We start from the raw sequence: 14,614 nt of genomic DNA, 5'->3' as shown, positions 1-14,614 counted from the left end.
TGGTGTGTTCAGGGACCCTGAGCTGTGAGAGTAGAGGTGGTGTGTTCAGGGACCCTGAGCTTTGAGAGCAGAGGTGGTGTGTTCAGGGACCCTGAGCTGTGAGAGTAGAGGTGGTGTGTTCAGGGACCCTGAGCTGTGAGAGCAGAGGTGGTGTGTTCAGGGACCCTGAGCTGTGAGAGTAGAGGTGGTGTGTTCAGGGTCCATGATCTGTCAGAGCTGCAGTGGTGCGTTCAGGGACCCTGAGCTATGAGAGTAGAGGTCGTGTGTTCAGGGTCCATGATCTGTCAGAGCTGCAGTGGTGCGTTCAGGGACCCTGAGCTATGAGAGTAGAGGTGGTGTGTTCAGGGACCCTGAGCTGTGAGAGTGGAGGTGGTGTGTTCAGGGACTCTGAGCTGTGAGAGTGGAGGTGGTGTGTTCAGGGACTCTGAGCTGTGAGAGTGGAGGTGGTGTGTTCAGGGACTCTGAGCTGTGAGAGTGGAGGTGGTGTGTTCAGGGACTCTGAGCTGTGAGAGTGGAGGTGGTGTGTTCAGGGACTCTGAGCTGTGAGAGTGGAGGTGGTGTGTTCAGTGATGAATCGTCAGAGCTGCATGGTGCGTTCAGGGACCCTGAGCTGCCAGGAGAGTTTCATATTGTTCCTTGAGAGCAGACCAGGAGAAGGAGGAGACGTCCACCTGAAGATCAGAACATTAAACGTTATCATCCCGACGTCATCGAGCTCGTGATTGGTTTATACTTCTACGTCTATGTCATCCCAAGCACGAGGACTGACACGCGTTAGCAGTGTGCGTTCGTTGCCCGTTTCACCTTTTGGTGACGCGGACAGGTGAGTGACGTTTTATACATGCCCAAAACCTTTATGGACTTCTATACGTTGTTATACTTGTCTGATTACTGTCATGCTTCAGCAAGCCCCACCCCCTTTTTGATAAAATCCACATTGCCACTCCGGATCAGGTGACGGCTGGAGAACCGGAGCGTCCAATCACCGTGCTTAAACTTGAGGTCTGGATGCTTTATAAACACTTTGTAAACAGCTGGCTCCGCCTCTGTCAGAAATGTTTACTGACTTTGTAAACAGCTGGCTCCGCCTCTGTCAGAAATGTTTACTGACTTTGTAAACAGCTGGCTCCGCCTCTGTCAGAAATGTTTACTGACTTTGTAAACAGCTGGCTCCGCCTCTGTCAGAAATGTTTACTAACTTTGTAAACAGCTGGCTCCGCCTCTGTCAGAAATGTTTACTGACTTTGTAAACAGCTGGCTCCGCCTCTGTCAGAAATGTTTACTGACATTGTAAACAGCTGGCTCCGCCTCTGTCAGAAATGTTTACTGACATTGTAAACAGCTGGCTCCGCCTCTGTCAGAAATGTTTACTGACTTTGTAAACAGCTGGCTCCGCCTCTGTCAGAAATGTTTACTGACTTTGTAAATCATTAAACAAATGTAGTAAATGCAGAAAATGCGACGCTACCTGGTGGACCAATCTGTTTTTTTTAAACCTATGGTGTAGATTAGACAGAAGTAAAGGCAGGTGCATTATGGGACCTCTGCTGCTTAGGCGTCTCTGATTTTAGCCAGTTGGTTACCTTGACGACGTGTCTGCGGGCGACGTCTGGCCTCCTGCAGAGTCCTTGGAGACGTTTACAGAGCTGCTCAGGTGTGGAGTACAGGTACTCTGCTGCAATTCAGATCAGAGAAGAAGACGCAGTTACCGGGCCGCTCTCTCAAACTCTAATCTAACTGAACACAACCCGATCCACATGGCGTTGGCAGATGAACACGTCTGAACGTAGTCACTCATCACTCTGGTCCATTTCCTTGTTTAACCCGACACAGCCTACAAACTACTCCATCTACTTCTTAAAGATCTAAACACGAGCTGTTGTTTTTACACACACTGTGTAAAACATCCAGATTATATATAAAGACTGTAAACTTCGACCTCATGTGCACTCAGTGATGATGTCATAATAAAGTGGTGGCGTGGGTCTGTGGTGGTGAAACTACAAACAGCTGATGTAGAGACGTTTCCTCTGAGCCTTCTTATTGGTGAAATAATCCTAATAAGCAGGAGGGTTAAATATAAGACAGCAGCATCACGTTCACACTTCAGGTCAAAGGTCATCACTGCTAACTGCCATCATCTGCGTCTACTTTCTTTTTTATGAACAAAGTTTTAGATTCAACATGAAATAAGAACACACACAAACACTAACACACACTAATACACACCTACACACACCTACACACACTAACACACACTAATACACACCTACACACACCTACACACACTAATATACACTAATACACAAACACTAACACACACTAATACACACCTACACACACTAATACACAAACACTAACACACACTAATACACACCTACACACACTAATACACACCTACACACACCTACACACACTAATACACACCTACACACACTAATACACACCTACACACACTAATACACACCTACACACACTAATACACACACTAATACACACCTACACACACTAATACACACCTACACACACTAATACACACACTAATACACACCTACACACACTAATACACACCTACACACACTAATACACACACTAATACACACCTACACACACTAATACACACCTACACACACTAATACACACACTAATACACACCTACACACACTAATACACACCTACACACACTAATACACAAACACTAATACACACCTACACACACTAATACACACCTACACACACTAATACACACACTAATACACACCTACACACACTAATACACACCTACACACACTAATACACACACTAATACACACACTAATACACACCTACACACACTAATACACACACTAATACACACACTAATACACACACTAATACACACCTACACACACTAATACACAAACACTAACACACACTAACACACACCTACACACACTAATACACAAACACTAACACACACTAATACACACCTACACACACTAATACACAAACACTAACACACACTAATACACACACACAAACACTAACACACACTAATACACACACACACACTAATACACAAACACACACCTACACACACTAATACACAAACACTAACACACACTAATACACAAACACTAACACACACTAATACACAAACACTAACACACACTAATACACACACACACACACACTAACACACACTAATACACAAACAATAACACACACTAGCACACACTAATACACAAACACTAACACACACCTACACACACACACACACACTAACACACACTAATACACAAACAATAACACACACTAGCACACACTAATACACAAACAATAACACACACTAGCACACACTAATACACAAACAATAACACACACACACACACACACCTACACTAACACACACCTACACACACACACACAGTCATTACAAGTCAAACACAGAAATCAATCGTCTCCACATTTGTCCTCCAACACATCCTTAGTTTTTTACGAACGCTAACCCAATGAGACGCTTTAAATGTAGCAAGGAATTGTGGGTCGTAAAGGATGCTCCAGTGTTTCACAAAGGAGGTTATAAAGGAAGCATTGAGCCATCGTTCCTTCACTTTTGAAGAATTCAAACTGCTCTTATCATGGCCGCCACTTAAACGCCTCCGGGGTTAAGGTAAAGAGGAAGTGAAAGGAGACAGGAGGACAATCCGGACACACCCATGTTGGATCCTGGTTCCCCCATTTGCTCGGTCCTCGGCCGAACCGGAGGTAGTTCCAGACCCGCCATGTTCAGGATCGTCGCAAAGCTCTTATAGTGAACGGAGGAGAGAGGATCGAGGAGACATTTTACTGACACACACGCCCACTTCTGGGTTGTTCTTCAGGTGTTTATTATCAGGTAAAGAGACTGAACACTAATACTGTGTTTGATTAGTAATAATACAGTGTGTGTGTTTGATTAGTAATAATACAGTGTGTGTGTTTGATTAGTAATAATACAGTGTGTGTGTTTGATTAGTAATAATACAGTGTGTGTGTTTGATTAGAAATAATACAGTGTGTGTGTTTGATTAGTAATAATACAGTGTGTGTGTTTGATTAGTAATAATACAGTGTGTGTGTTTGATTAGAAATAATAGTGCGTGTGTGTTTGATTAGAAATAATACAGTGTGTGTGTTTGATTAGTAATAATACAGTGTGTGTGTTTGATTAGAAATAATACAGTGTGTGTGTGTTTGATTAGAAATAATAGTGTGTGTGTTTGATTAGAAATAATACAGTGTGTTTGATTAGTAATAATACAGTGTGTGTGTTTGATTAGAAATAATACAGTGCGTGTGTTTGATTAGAAATAATAGTGTGTGTTTGATTAGAAATAATAGTGTGTGTGTTTGATTAGAAATAATACAGTGTGTGTGTTTGATGAGAAATAATACAGTGTGTGTGTTTGATGAGAAATAATACAGTGTGTTTGATTAGTAATAAAACAGTGTGTGTGTTTGATTATAAATAATAGTGTGTGTGTTTGATTAGAAATAATACAGTGTGTTTGATTAGTAATAATACAGTGTGTGTTTGATTAGAAATAATAGTGTGTGTGTTTGATTAGAAATAATACAGTGTGTGTGTTTGATTAGAAATAATAGTGTGTTTGATTAGAAATAGTAGTGTGTTTGATTAGTAATAATAGTGTGTGTGTTTGATTAGAAATAATACAGTGTGTGTGTTTGATTAGTAATAATACAGTGTGTTTGATTAGTAATAATACAGTGTGTGCGTTTGATTAGAAATAATACAGTGTGTTTGATTAGAAATGATACAGTGTGTGTTTGATTAGAAATAATAGTGTGTGTTTGATTAGAAATAATAGTGTGTGTGTTTGATTAGAAATAATACAGTGTGTTTGATTAGTAATAATACAGTGTGTGTGTTTGATTAGTAATAATACAGTGTGTGTGTTTGATTAGAAATAATACAGTGTGTGTGTTTGATTAGAAATAATACAGTGTGTGTTTGATTAGAAATAATACAGTGTGTGTGTTTGATGAGAAATAATACAGTGTGTGTTTGATTAGTAATAATACAGTGTGTGTTTGATTAGAAATAATACAGTGTGTGTGTTTGATTAGAAATAATACAGTGTGTGTCTGTTTGATTAGAAATAATACAGTGTGTGTGTTTGATGAGAAATAATACAGTGTGTGTTTGATTAGAAATAATACAGTGTGTGTGTTTGATTAGAAATAATAGTGTGTGTTTGATCATAAATAATACAGTGTGTGTGTTTGATTAGAAATAATACAGTGTGTGTCTGTTTGATCATAAATAATACAGTGTGTGTCTTTGATTAGAAAAAATACAGTGTGTGTTTGATTAGTAATAATACAGTGTGCGTGTTTGATTATAAATAATAGTGTGTGTTTGATCATAAATAATACAGTGTGTGTTTGATGAGAAATAATACAGTGTGTGTGTGTTTGATGAGAAATAATACAGTGTGTGTGAATGATTAGTAATAATACAGTGTGTGTTTGATTAGAAATAATACAGTGCGTGTGTGTTTGATTAGAAATAATACAGTGTGTGTTTGATTAGAAAAAATACAGTGTGTGTTTGATAAGAAAAAATACAGTGTGTGTGTTTGATAAGAAAAAATACAGTGTGTGTGTTTGATTAGTAATAATACAGTGTGTGTGTGTTTGATTAGTAATAATACAGTGTGTTTGATTAGAAATAATACAGTGTGTGTGTTTGATTAGAAAAAATACAGTGTGTGTGTTTGATAAGAAATAATACAGTGTGTGTGTTTGATTAGTAATAATACAGTGTGTTTGATGAGAAATAATAGTGTGTTTGATTAGTAATAATACAGTGTGTGTTTGATTAGAAATAGTACAGTGTGTTTGATTAGTAATAATACAGTGTGTGTGTTTGATGAGAAATAATACAGTGTGTTTGATTAGTAATAAAACAGTGTGTGTTTGATTATAAATAATAGTGTGTTTGATTAGAAATAATACAGTGTGTGTTTGATTAGAAATAGTACAGTGTGTTTGATTAGTAATAATACAGTGTGTGTGTGTTTGATTAGAAATAATACAGTGTGTTTGATTGATTAGAAATAATACAGTGCGTGTGTGTTTGATTAGAAATAATACAGTGTGTGTGTTTGATTAGAAAAAATACAGTGTGTGTTTGATAAGAAAAAATACAGTGTGTGTGTTTGATTAGTAATAATACAGTGTGTGTGTGTTTGATTAGTAATAATACAGTGTGCGTGTTTGATTAGAAATAATACAGTGTGTGTGTGTTTGATTAGTAATAATACAGTGTGTGTGTTTGATTAGAAATAATACAGTGTGTGTGTTTGATTAGAAAAAATACAGTGTGTGTGTTTGATAAGAAATAATACAGTGTGTGTGTGTTTGATTATAAATAATAGTGTGTTTGATTAGAAATAATACAGTGTGTTTGATTAGAAATAATACAGTGTGTGTTTGATTAGAAATAGTACAGTGTGTTTGATTAGTAATAATACAGTGTGTGTGTGTTTGATTAGAAATAATACAGTGTGTTCGATTAGTAATAATACAGTGTGTGTGTTTGATCAGAAATAATACAGTGTGTGTGTTTGATTAGAAATAATAGTGTGTGTTTGATTAGAAATAATACAGTGTGTTTGATTAGAAATAATACAGTGTGTGTGTTTGATTAGAAATAATACAGTGTGTGTGTTTGATGAGAAATAATACAGTGTGTGTGTTTGATTAGAAATAATACAGTGTGTGTGTGTTTGATTAGTAATAATACAGTGTGTGTGTTTGATTAGTAATAATACAGTGTGTGTTTGGTTAGAAATAATACAGTGTGTTTGATTAGAAATAATACAGTGTGTTTGATTAGTAATAATACAGTGTGTGTGTTTGATTAGAAATAATAGTGTGTGTGTTTGATTAGAAATAATACAGTGTGTGTGTTTGATTAGAAATAATACAGTGTGTGTTTGATGAGAAATAATACAGTGTGTGTGTGTTTGATTAGTAATAATACAGTGTGTGTGTGTTTGATTAGTAATAATACAGTGTGTGCGTGTGTGTGTGTGTGTGTTTGATTAGAAATAATACAGTGTGTTTGATTAGTAATAATACAGTGTGTGTTTGATTAGAAATAATAGTGTGTGTGTTTGATTAGAAATAATACAGTGTGTGTGTTTGATTAGAAATAATAGTGTGTTTGATTAGAAATAGTAGTGTGTTTGATTAGTAATAATAGTGTGTGTGTTTGATTAGAAATAATACAGTGTGTGTGTTTGATTAGTAATAATACAGTGTGTTTGATTAGTAATAATACAGTGTGTGCGTTTGATTAGAAATAATACAGTGTGTTTGATTAGAAATGATACAGTGTGTGTTTGATTAGAAATAATAGTGTGTGTTTGATTAGAAATAATAGTGTGTGTGTTTGATTAGAAATAATACAGTGTGTTTGATTAGTAATAATACAGTGTGTGTGTTTGATTAGTAATAATACAGTGTGTGTGTTTGATTAGAAATAATACAGTGTGTGTGTTTGATTAGAAATAATACAGTGTGTGTTTGATTAGAAATAATACAGTGTGTGTCTTTGATTAGAAATAATACAGTGTGTGTTTGATTAGTAATAATACAGTGTGTGTTTGATTAGAAATAATACAGTGTGTGTGTTTGATTAGAAATAATACAGTGTGTGTCTGTTTGATTAGAAATAATACAGTGTGTGTGTTTGATGAGAAATAATACAGTGTGTGTTTGATTAGAAATAATACAGTGTGTGTGTTTGATTAGAAATAATAGTGTGTGTTTGATCATAAATAATACAGTGTGTGTGTTTGATTAGAAATAATACAGTGTGTGTCTGTTTGATCATAAATAATACAGTGTGTGTCTTTGATTAGAAAAAATACAGTGTGTGTTTGATTAGTAATAATACAGTGTGCGTGTTTGATTATAAATAATAGTGTGTGTTTGATCATAAATAATACAGTGTGTGTTTGATGAGAAATAATACAGTGTGTGTGTGTTTGATGAGAAATAATACAGTGTGTGTGAATGATTAGTAATAATACAGTGTGTGTTTGATTAGAAATAATACAGTGCGTGTGTGTTTGATTAGAAATAATACAGTGTGTGTTTGATTAGAAAAAATACAGTGTGTGTTTGATAAGAAAAAATACAGTGTGTGTGTTTGATAAGAAAAAATACAGTGTGTGTGTTTGATTAGTAATAATACAGTGTGTGTGTGTTTGATTAGTAATAATACAGTGTGTTTGATTAGAAATAATACAGTGTGTGTGTTTGATTAGAAAAAATACAGTGTGTGTGTTTGATAAGAAATAATACAGTGTGTGTGTTTGATTAGTAATAATACAGTGTGTTTGATGAGAAATAATAGTGTGTTTGATTAGTAATAATACAGTGTGTGTTTGATTAGAAATAGTACAGTGTGTTTGATTAGTAATAATACAGTGTGTGTGTTTGATGAGAAATAATACAGTGTGTTTGATTAGTAATAAAACAGTGTGTGTTTGATTATAAATAATAGTGTGTTTGATTAGAAATAATACAGTGTGTGTTTGATTAGAAATAGTACAGTGTGTTTGATTAGTAATAATACAGTGTGTGTGTGTTTGATTAGAAATAATACAGTGTGTTTGATTGATTAGAAATAATACAGTGCGTGTGTGTTTGATTAGAAATAATACAGTGTGTGTGTTTGATTAGAAAAAATACAGTGTGTGTTTGATAAGAAAAAATACAGTGTGTGTGTTTGATTAGTAATAATACAGTGTGTGTGTGTTTGATTAGTAATAATACAGTGTGCGTGTTTGATTAGAAATAATACAGTGTGTGTGTGTTTGATTAGTAATAATACAGTGTGTGTGTTTGATTAGAAATAATACAGTGTGTGTGTTTGATTAGAAAAAATACAGTGTGTGTGTTTGATAAGAAATAATACAGTGTGTGTGTGTTTGATTATAAATAATAGTGTGTTTGATTAGAAATAATACAGTGTGTTTGATTAGAAATAATACAGTGTGTGTTTGATTAGAAATAGTACAGTGTGTTTGATTAGTAATAATACAGTGTGTGTGTGTTTGATTAGAAATAATACAGTGTGTTTGATTAGTAATAATACAGTGTGTGTGTTTGATCAGAAATAATACAGTGTGTGTGTTTGATTAGAAATAATAGTGTGTGTTTGATTAGAAATAATACAGTGTGTTTGATTAGAAATAATACAGTGTGTGTGTTTGATTAGAAATAATACAGTGTGTGTGTTTGATGAGAAATAATACAGTGTGTGTGTTTGATTAGAAATAATACAGTGTGTGTGTGTTTGATTAGTAATAATACAGTGTGTGTGTTTGATTAGTAATAATACAGTGTGTGTGTTTGATGAGAAATAATACAGTGTGTGTCTTTGATTAGAAATAATACAGTGTGTGTGTTTGATTAGTAATAATACAGTGTGTGTGTTTGATTAGTAATAATACAGTGTGTGTTTGATTAGTAATAATACAGTGTGTGTGTTTGATTAGTAATAATACAGTGTGTGTTTGGTTAGAAATAATACAGTGTGTTTGATTAGAAATAATACAGTGTGTTTGATTAGTAATAATACAGTGTGTGTGTTTGATTAGAAATAATAGTGTGTGTGTTTGATTAGAAATAATACAGTGTGTGTGTTTGATTAGAAATAATACAGTGTGTGTTTGATGAGAAATAATACAGTGTGTGTGTGTTTGATTAGTAATAATACAGTGTGTGTGTGTTTGATTAGTAATAATACAGTGTGTGCGTGTGTGTGTGTGTGTGTGTTTGTGTGGACATAAACAGCTGTTCGGCTGATTGACAGCTGAACGTGATCAGCTGATGTCGCGTCATGTGACGCTGTAGAGGAAACGACGTCTCATGTGTCTTAAAGCTGATTTCCTCGGTCCTCTCTCCTCGTCTTCGTTTCCTCCGTGCATCTCTGGTGGGCGGGGCTCAGACGCAAGTGGAGGAGACAACTCGGAGGACACTCGGTGCAAATAAGGGATGTGGAACGCAGTCCATGGAGCTGGCTCACATACAGGAATAACTCAAAAACGTTCATTATGTCTTCAATTAATAATGCGTTTTTGTTTCTTTTTTCAGACACAAAGTATTAGAGTAGATGTAGCTCTTTACCTGACAGTTTCGGCGAATGTCTCTCGCCTTCTTCAGAGTCTCAGGTAAAGAGCTACATCTACTCTAATACTTTGTGTCTGAAAAAAGAAACAAAAACGCCTCACATACAGGAAGTAGGACGTGGAGAGAAGACCCACTAACCATTGCTACAGCTCCAGCTAGTGGTAGGATGTTACATTACAGCTTAGACAACATATAGGCTGAATCAAAGAAACTATTGATAATCAGTTTAAATGAAAGTTCTGATCCAGGCTGGAGACCTCTGATTCGTCTAATCGCACATTTCAAGATGACTTCCTGTTTACCTGGAAATATTTCAGGATACACCAGAGCCTTCGGACACAGAGGGTAACAGCCGCAGTGAACCGCCTCCAACCTGAAACATTTGAGAACACGCAGCATGAAGCACAGACCAGTCAGAACCAGAACCTTCATCAGAACCTTCACCAGGAGAGATACTGTCTGTTCAAACAAACAGCTAGCTTAGCATAAAACAGCTAGCCGGGCCCTCTGACTAACATGCCACAGCATCTGTGAAGGTTCTGATAAAGATTCTGATGAAAGTTCTGATAACGGTTCTGATGAAGGCTCTGGTGGGTTCTGATGAAGGTGCTAATGAAGGTTCTGACAATGGTTCTGATGAAGGTTATGATGAAGGTTATGAAAATGGCTCTGGGGTGATGAATGTTCTGATAATGGTTCTGCTAAAGGTTATGATGAAAGATCTGATGAAGGTCCTGATATAAGAGCTAATGAAGGTTCTGATAAAGCAGGCAGCTGCCTGTTAGCTGTTAGCATCAACATGGACATCACTGTAGCAGCTGCCTGTTAGCATCAACAAGGACATCACTGTAGCAGCTGCCTGTTAGCTTCAACATGGACATCACTGTAGCACCTGCCTGTTAGCATCAACAAGGACATCACTGTAGCAGCTGCCTGTTAGCTTCAACATGGACATCACTGTAGCAGCTGCTTGTTAGCTGTTAGCTTCAACATGGACATCACTCTAGCAGCTGCCTGTTAGCTTCAACATGGACATCACTCTAGCAGCTGCCTGTTAGCTTCAACATGGACATCACTGTCGCAGCTGCTTGTTAGCTTCAACGTGGACATCACTGAAGCAGCTGCCTGTTAACTGTTAGCATCAAAAAGGACATCACTGGAGCAGCTGCTTGTTAGCTTCAACATGGACATCACTGAAGCAGCTGCCTGTTAACTGTTAGCATCAAAAAGGACATCACTGAAGCAGCTGCCTGTTAACTGTTAGCATCAACAAGGACATCACTGAAGCAGCTGCCTGTTAACTGTTAGCATCAACAAGGACATCACTGTAGCAGCTGCCTGTTAGCTTCAACATGGACATCACTGTAGCAGCTGCCTGTTAGCTGTTAGCTTCAACATGGACATCACTGAAGCAGCTGCCTGTTAACTGTTAGCATCAACAAGGACATCACTGTAGCAGCTGCCTGTTAGCTTCAACATGGACATCACTGTAGCAGCTGCCTGTTAGCTTCAACATGGACATCACAGTAGCAGCTGCCTGTTAACTTCAACATGGACATCACTGTAGCAGCTGCCTGTTAGCTTCAACATGGACATCACTGTAGCAGCTGCCTGTTAGCTGTTAGCTTCAACATGGACATCACTGAAGCAGCTGCCTGTTAACTGTTAGCATCAACATGGACATCACTGTAGCAGCTGCCTGTTAGCTTCAACATGGACATCACTGTAGCAGCTGCCTGTTAGCTTCAACATGGACATCACAGTAGCAGCTGCCTGTTAGCTTCAACATGGACATCACTGTAGCAGCTGCCTGTTAGCTTCAACATGGACAGCAGCTCCTGGACGAACATAAACATCCTTTCGTGCCCTTTAATGGAGCCACGCCCTCTTCTACAGGTGCTAACAGGTGTCTCCAGAGTGAGTGCGAGCCGTCTCAGGACTGTTGTGAGCTGTCTGATTCAGTTATAAATAAATAAAAACATGAGCATGCTTCAAACGAAGCTCAGACATGAATCAGGTGAAGATCAGACGTCAGGACTGCAGACTCACACACATTTGATTGGCTGAGCTTCAGGGTCCAGCATCTGATTGGCTGTTGATGTTGAGCCTGCAGGTCACAACCACCTGACTGAGGCTGAGATCAGAGAGCGAGCTGCAGACACACACACAGACCTGCAGCTGCGTGACAGGTCTCTGAGAGGACACCTTGATGTGATGAAACACCTGATCTGAGGCATCGCTCAGTTCACTACACGCACACACAAAAATGGAGTGTGGAGACGAAGCCCTTAACGGAAAAACATCCATAAACTTTCTTCTTCCCTTGATGGTGTTCATTAGTTCTATAAAGATGGCAACTTACTCTTTGCTTTATCGAAGGATAACAGCGCTCACTTTGCCGTGATCACGACTTTATGTGAAAGCTCTCAGGTCTGAAGTCAGGAACCATCGTTGGGAGATAACGAGATCAGAAAGCACAGCTGCATGTCCCTTCAGGGCCTCCGTACTCAGCAGGGGGTGGGTCACATGTCGGTGTGTGTTTCAGATGATTGTGGTTATAAAATCATGGCGTGTGTTTTCGTGTATTAACTCACACGGCGACTCCGAAGAATTCGTGTTTGGCGGTAGAGACGACCACGTCGGCCTCACAAAGAACCCTCAGGTAATCGTCTTTACCTGACAGGTAACCCCAGTTCAGGATGTGAGCGTCCAGCTGCCGCCTCGCCTCACCGAAGATCTCTGCATAAGACAAAGTCTCACCTGATGACATCACACACTGACCTGTGTTACTGTTCACCTGATGACATCACACACTGACCTGTGTTACTGTTCACCTGATGACATCACACACTGACCTGTGTTACTGTTCACCTGATGACATCACACACTGACCTGTGTTACTGTTCACCTGATGACATCACACACTGACCTGTGTTACTGTTCACCTGATGACATCACACACTGACCTGTGTTACTGTTCACCTGATGACATCACACACTGACCTGTGTTACTGTTCACCTGATGACATCACACACTGACCTGTGTTACTGTTCACCTGATGACATCACACACTGACCTGTGTTACTGTTCACCTGATGACATCACACACTGACCTGTGTTACTGTTCACCTGATGACATCACACACTGACCTGTGTTACTGTTCACCTGATGACATCACACACTGACCTGTGTTACTGTTCACCTGATGACATCACACATTGACCTGTGTTACTGTTCACCTGATGACATCACACACTGACCTGTGTTACTGTTCACCTGATGACATCACACACTGACCTGTGTTACTGTTCACCTGATGACATCACACACTGACCTGTGTTACTGTTCACCTGATGACATCACACACTGACCTGTGTTACTGTTCACCTGATGACATCACACACTGACCTTTGTTACTGTTCACCTGATGACATCACACCTGTGTTACTGTTCACCTGATGACATCACACTTTGACCTGTGTTACTGTTCACCTGATGACATCACACATTGACCTGTGTTACTGTTCACCTGATGACATCACACTTTGACCTGTGTTACTGTTTCTTTAATAAAAAAAGCTCACAGCTAGTAAAGCACTCTCAGCTGAAGACTTGAAGAAAGACTTTGAAGAAATTTCAAAATAAAAGCCTGAGTGTTTTCAAAGTGAAAGATGTGATTAATGGGGATTACAGTGTAATTTGTAAATGTGTTTGAATAAAGTGTTGATCATGCTGAAGGAGAAAGTGAAGACTTGAGTAAGTCAGTAAAGACAGAGACTAATTAGATGATTAGTAAAGTTATGGGATGCATCATTAAAGGATGAAATGTGAGTTTGTGTCTGCAGACCATGAAAGGAAGAAAACGAGGGAAAAAGACGTTTTTAAATCAGCGCCTGTTTATGAATGTGGACGTTTACGACCCACGAGCAGAAAGACAAACAGGTGAGGGCTGAACCCGATCCAGACCCGATCCAGACTCTGACCCCATTAACAAAATCAAAGCACATTAAAAAGGTCCTAATGGGATTAACTTCCTGCACTCATAAAGAGCACAAGCTGGATTTACAGTCAGCTGTTTGGACTGCAGTTAAACTTTCCTTTTCAATATCTCAGAGTGTGTGTGTGTGTGTGTGTGTGTGTGTGTGTGTGTGTGTGTGTGTGTATACCTGGTACATCAGTGAAGGTCTCTCCGAGCACTGAAAGCTGGAAGTTCAGTTTTCTCTCCTTCAGTTTGATCAGAGTGGAGAAGAACAGCTCAGGGTGTTTATCATGCTCCCTACACACACACACACGCACACACACACACACACACACACACGCACACACACACACACACACGCACACGCACACACACACACACACACACGCACACGCACACACACACACAAACACACACACACACACACACACACACACACACA

At 38.4% G+C, this 14,614-nt stretch overlaps 1 protein-coding gene across 1 annotated transcript; it reads right to left on the bottom strand.

Annotated features, from left to right (window-relative positions):
* Positions 1-374: 374 nt before the first annotated feature.
* On the bottom strand, positions 375-14,597 carry LOC306832314 (tRNA-queuosine alpha-mannosyltransferase-like; the record flags this gene model as incomplete). Its single annotated transcript, XM_079356892.1, has 5 exons — positions 375-671; positions 1,584-1,675; positions 10,494-10,564; positions 12,786-12,930; positions 14,360-14,597. Coding segments are annotated over 5 exons (621 nt in total), but the record flags the coding sequence as incomplete, so codon positions are not given.
* Between the last annotated feature and the right edge of the window lie 17 nt (positions 14,598-14,614).

Source organism: Symphodus melops (genome assembly GCF_947650265.1).
Source record: "Symphodus melops genome assembly, chromosome: 12".
In the NCBI taxonomy this organism is placed as follows: Eukaryota; Metazoa; Chordata; class Actinopteri; order Labriformes; family Labridae; genus Symphodus; species Symphodus melops.
Note: the sequence above shows the minus strand (reverse complement) of the source record. Positions and strands in the feature narration are given on the sequence as shown.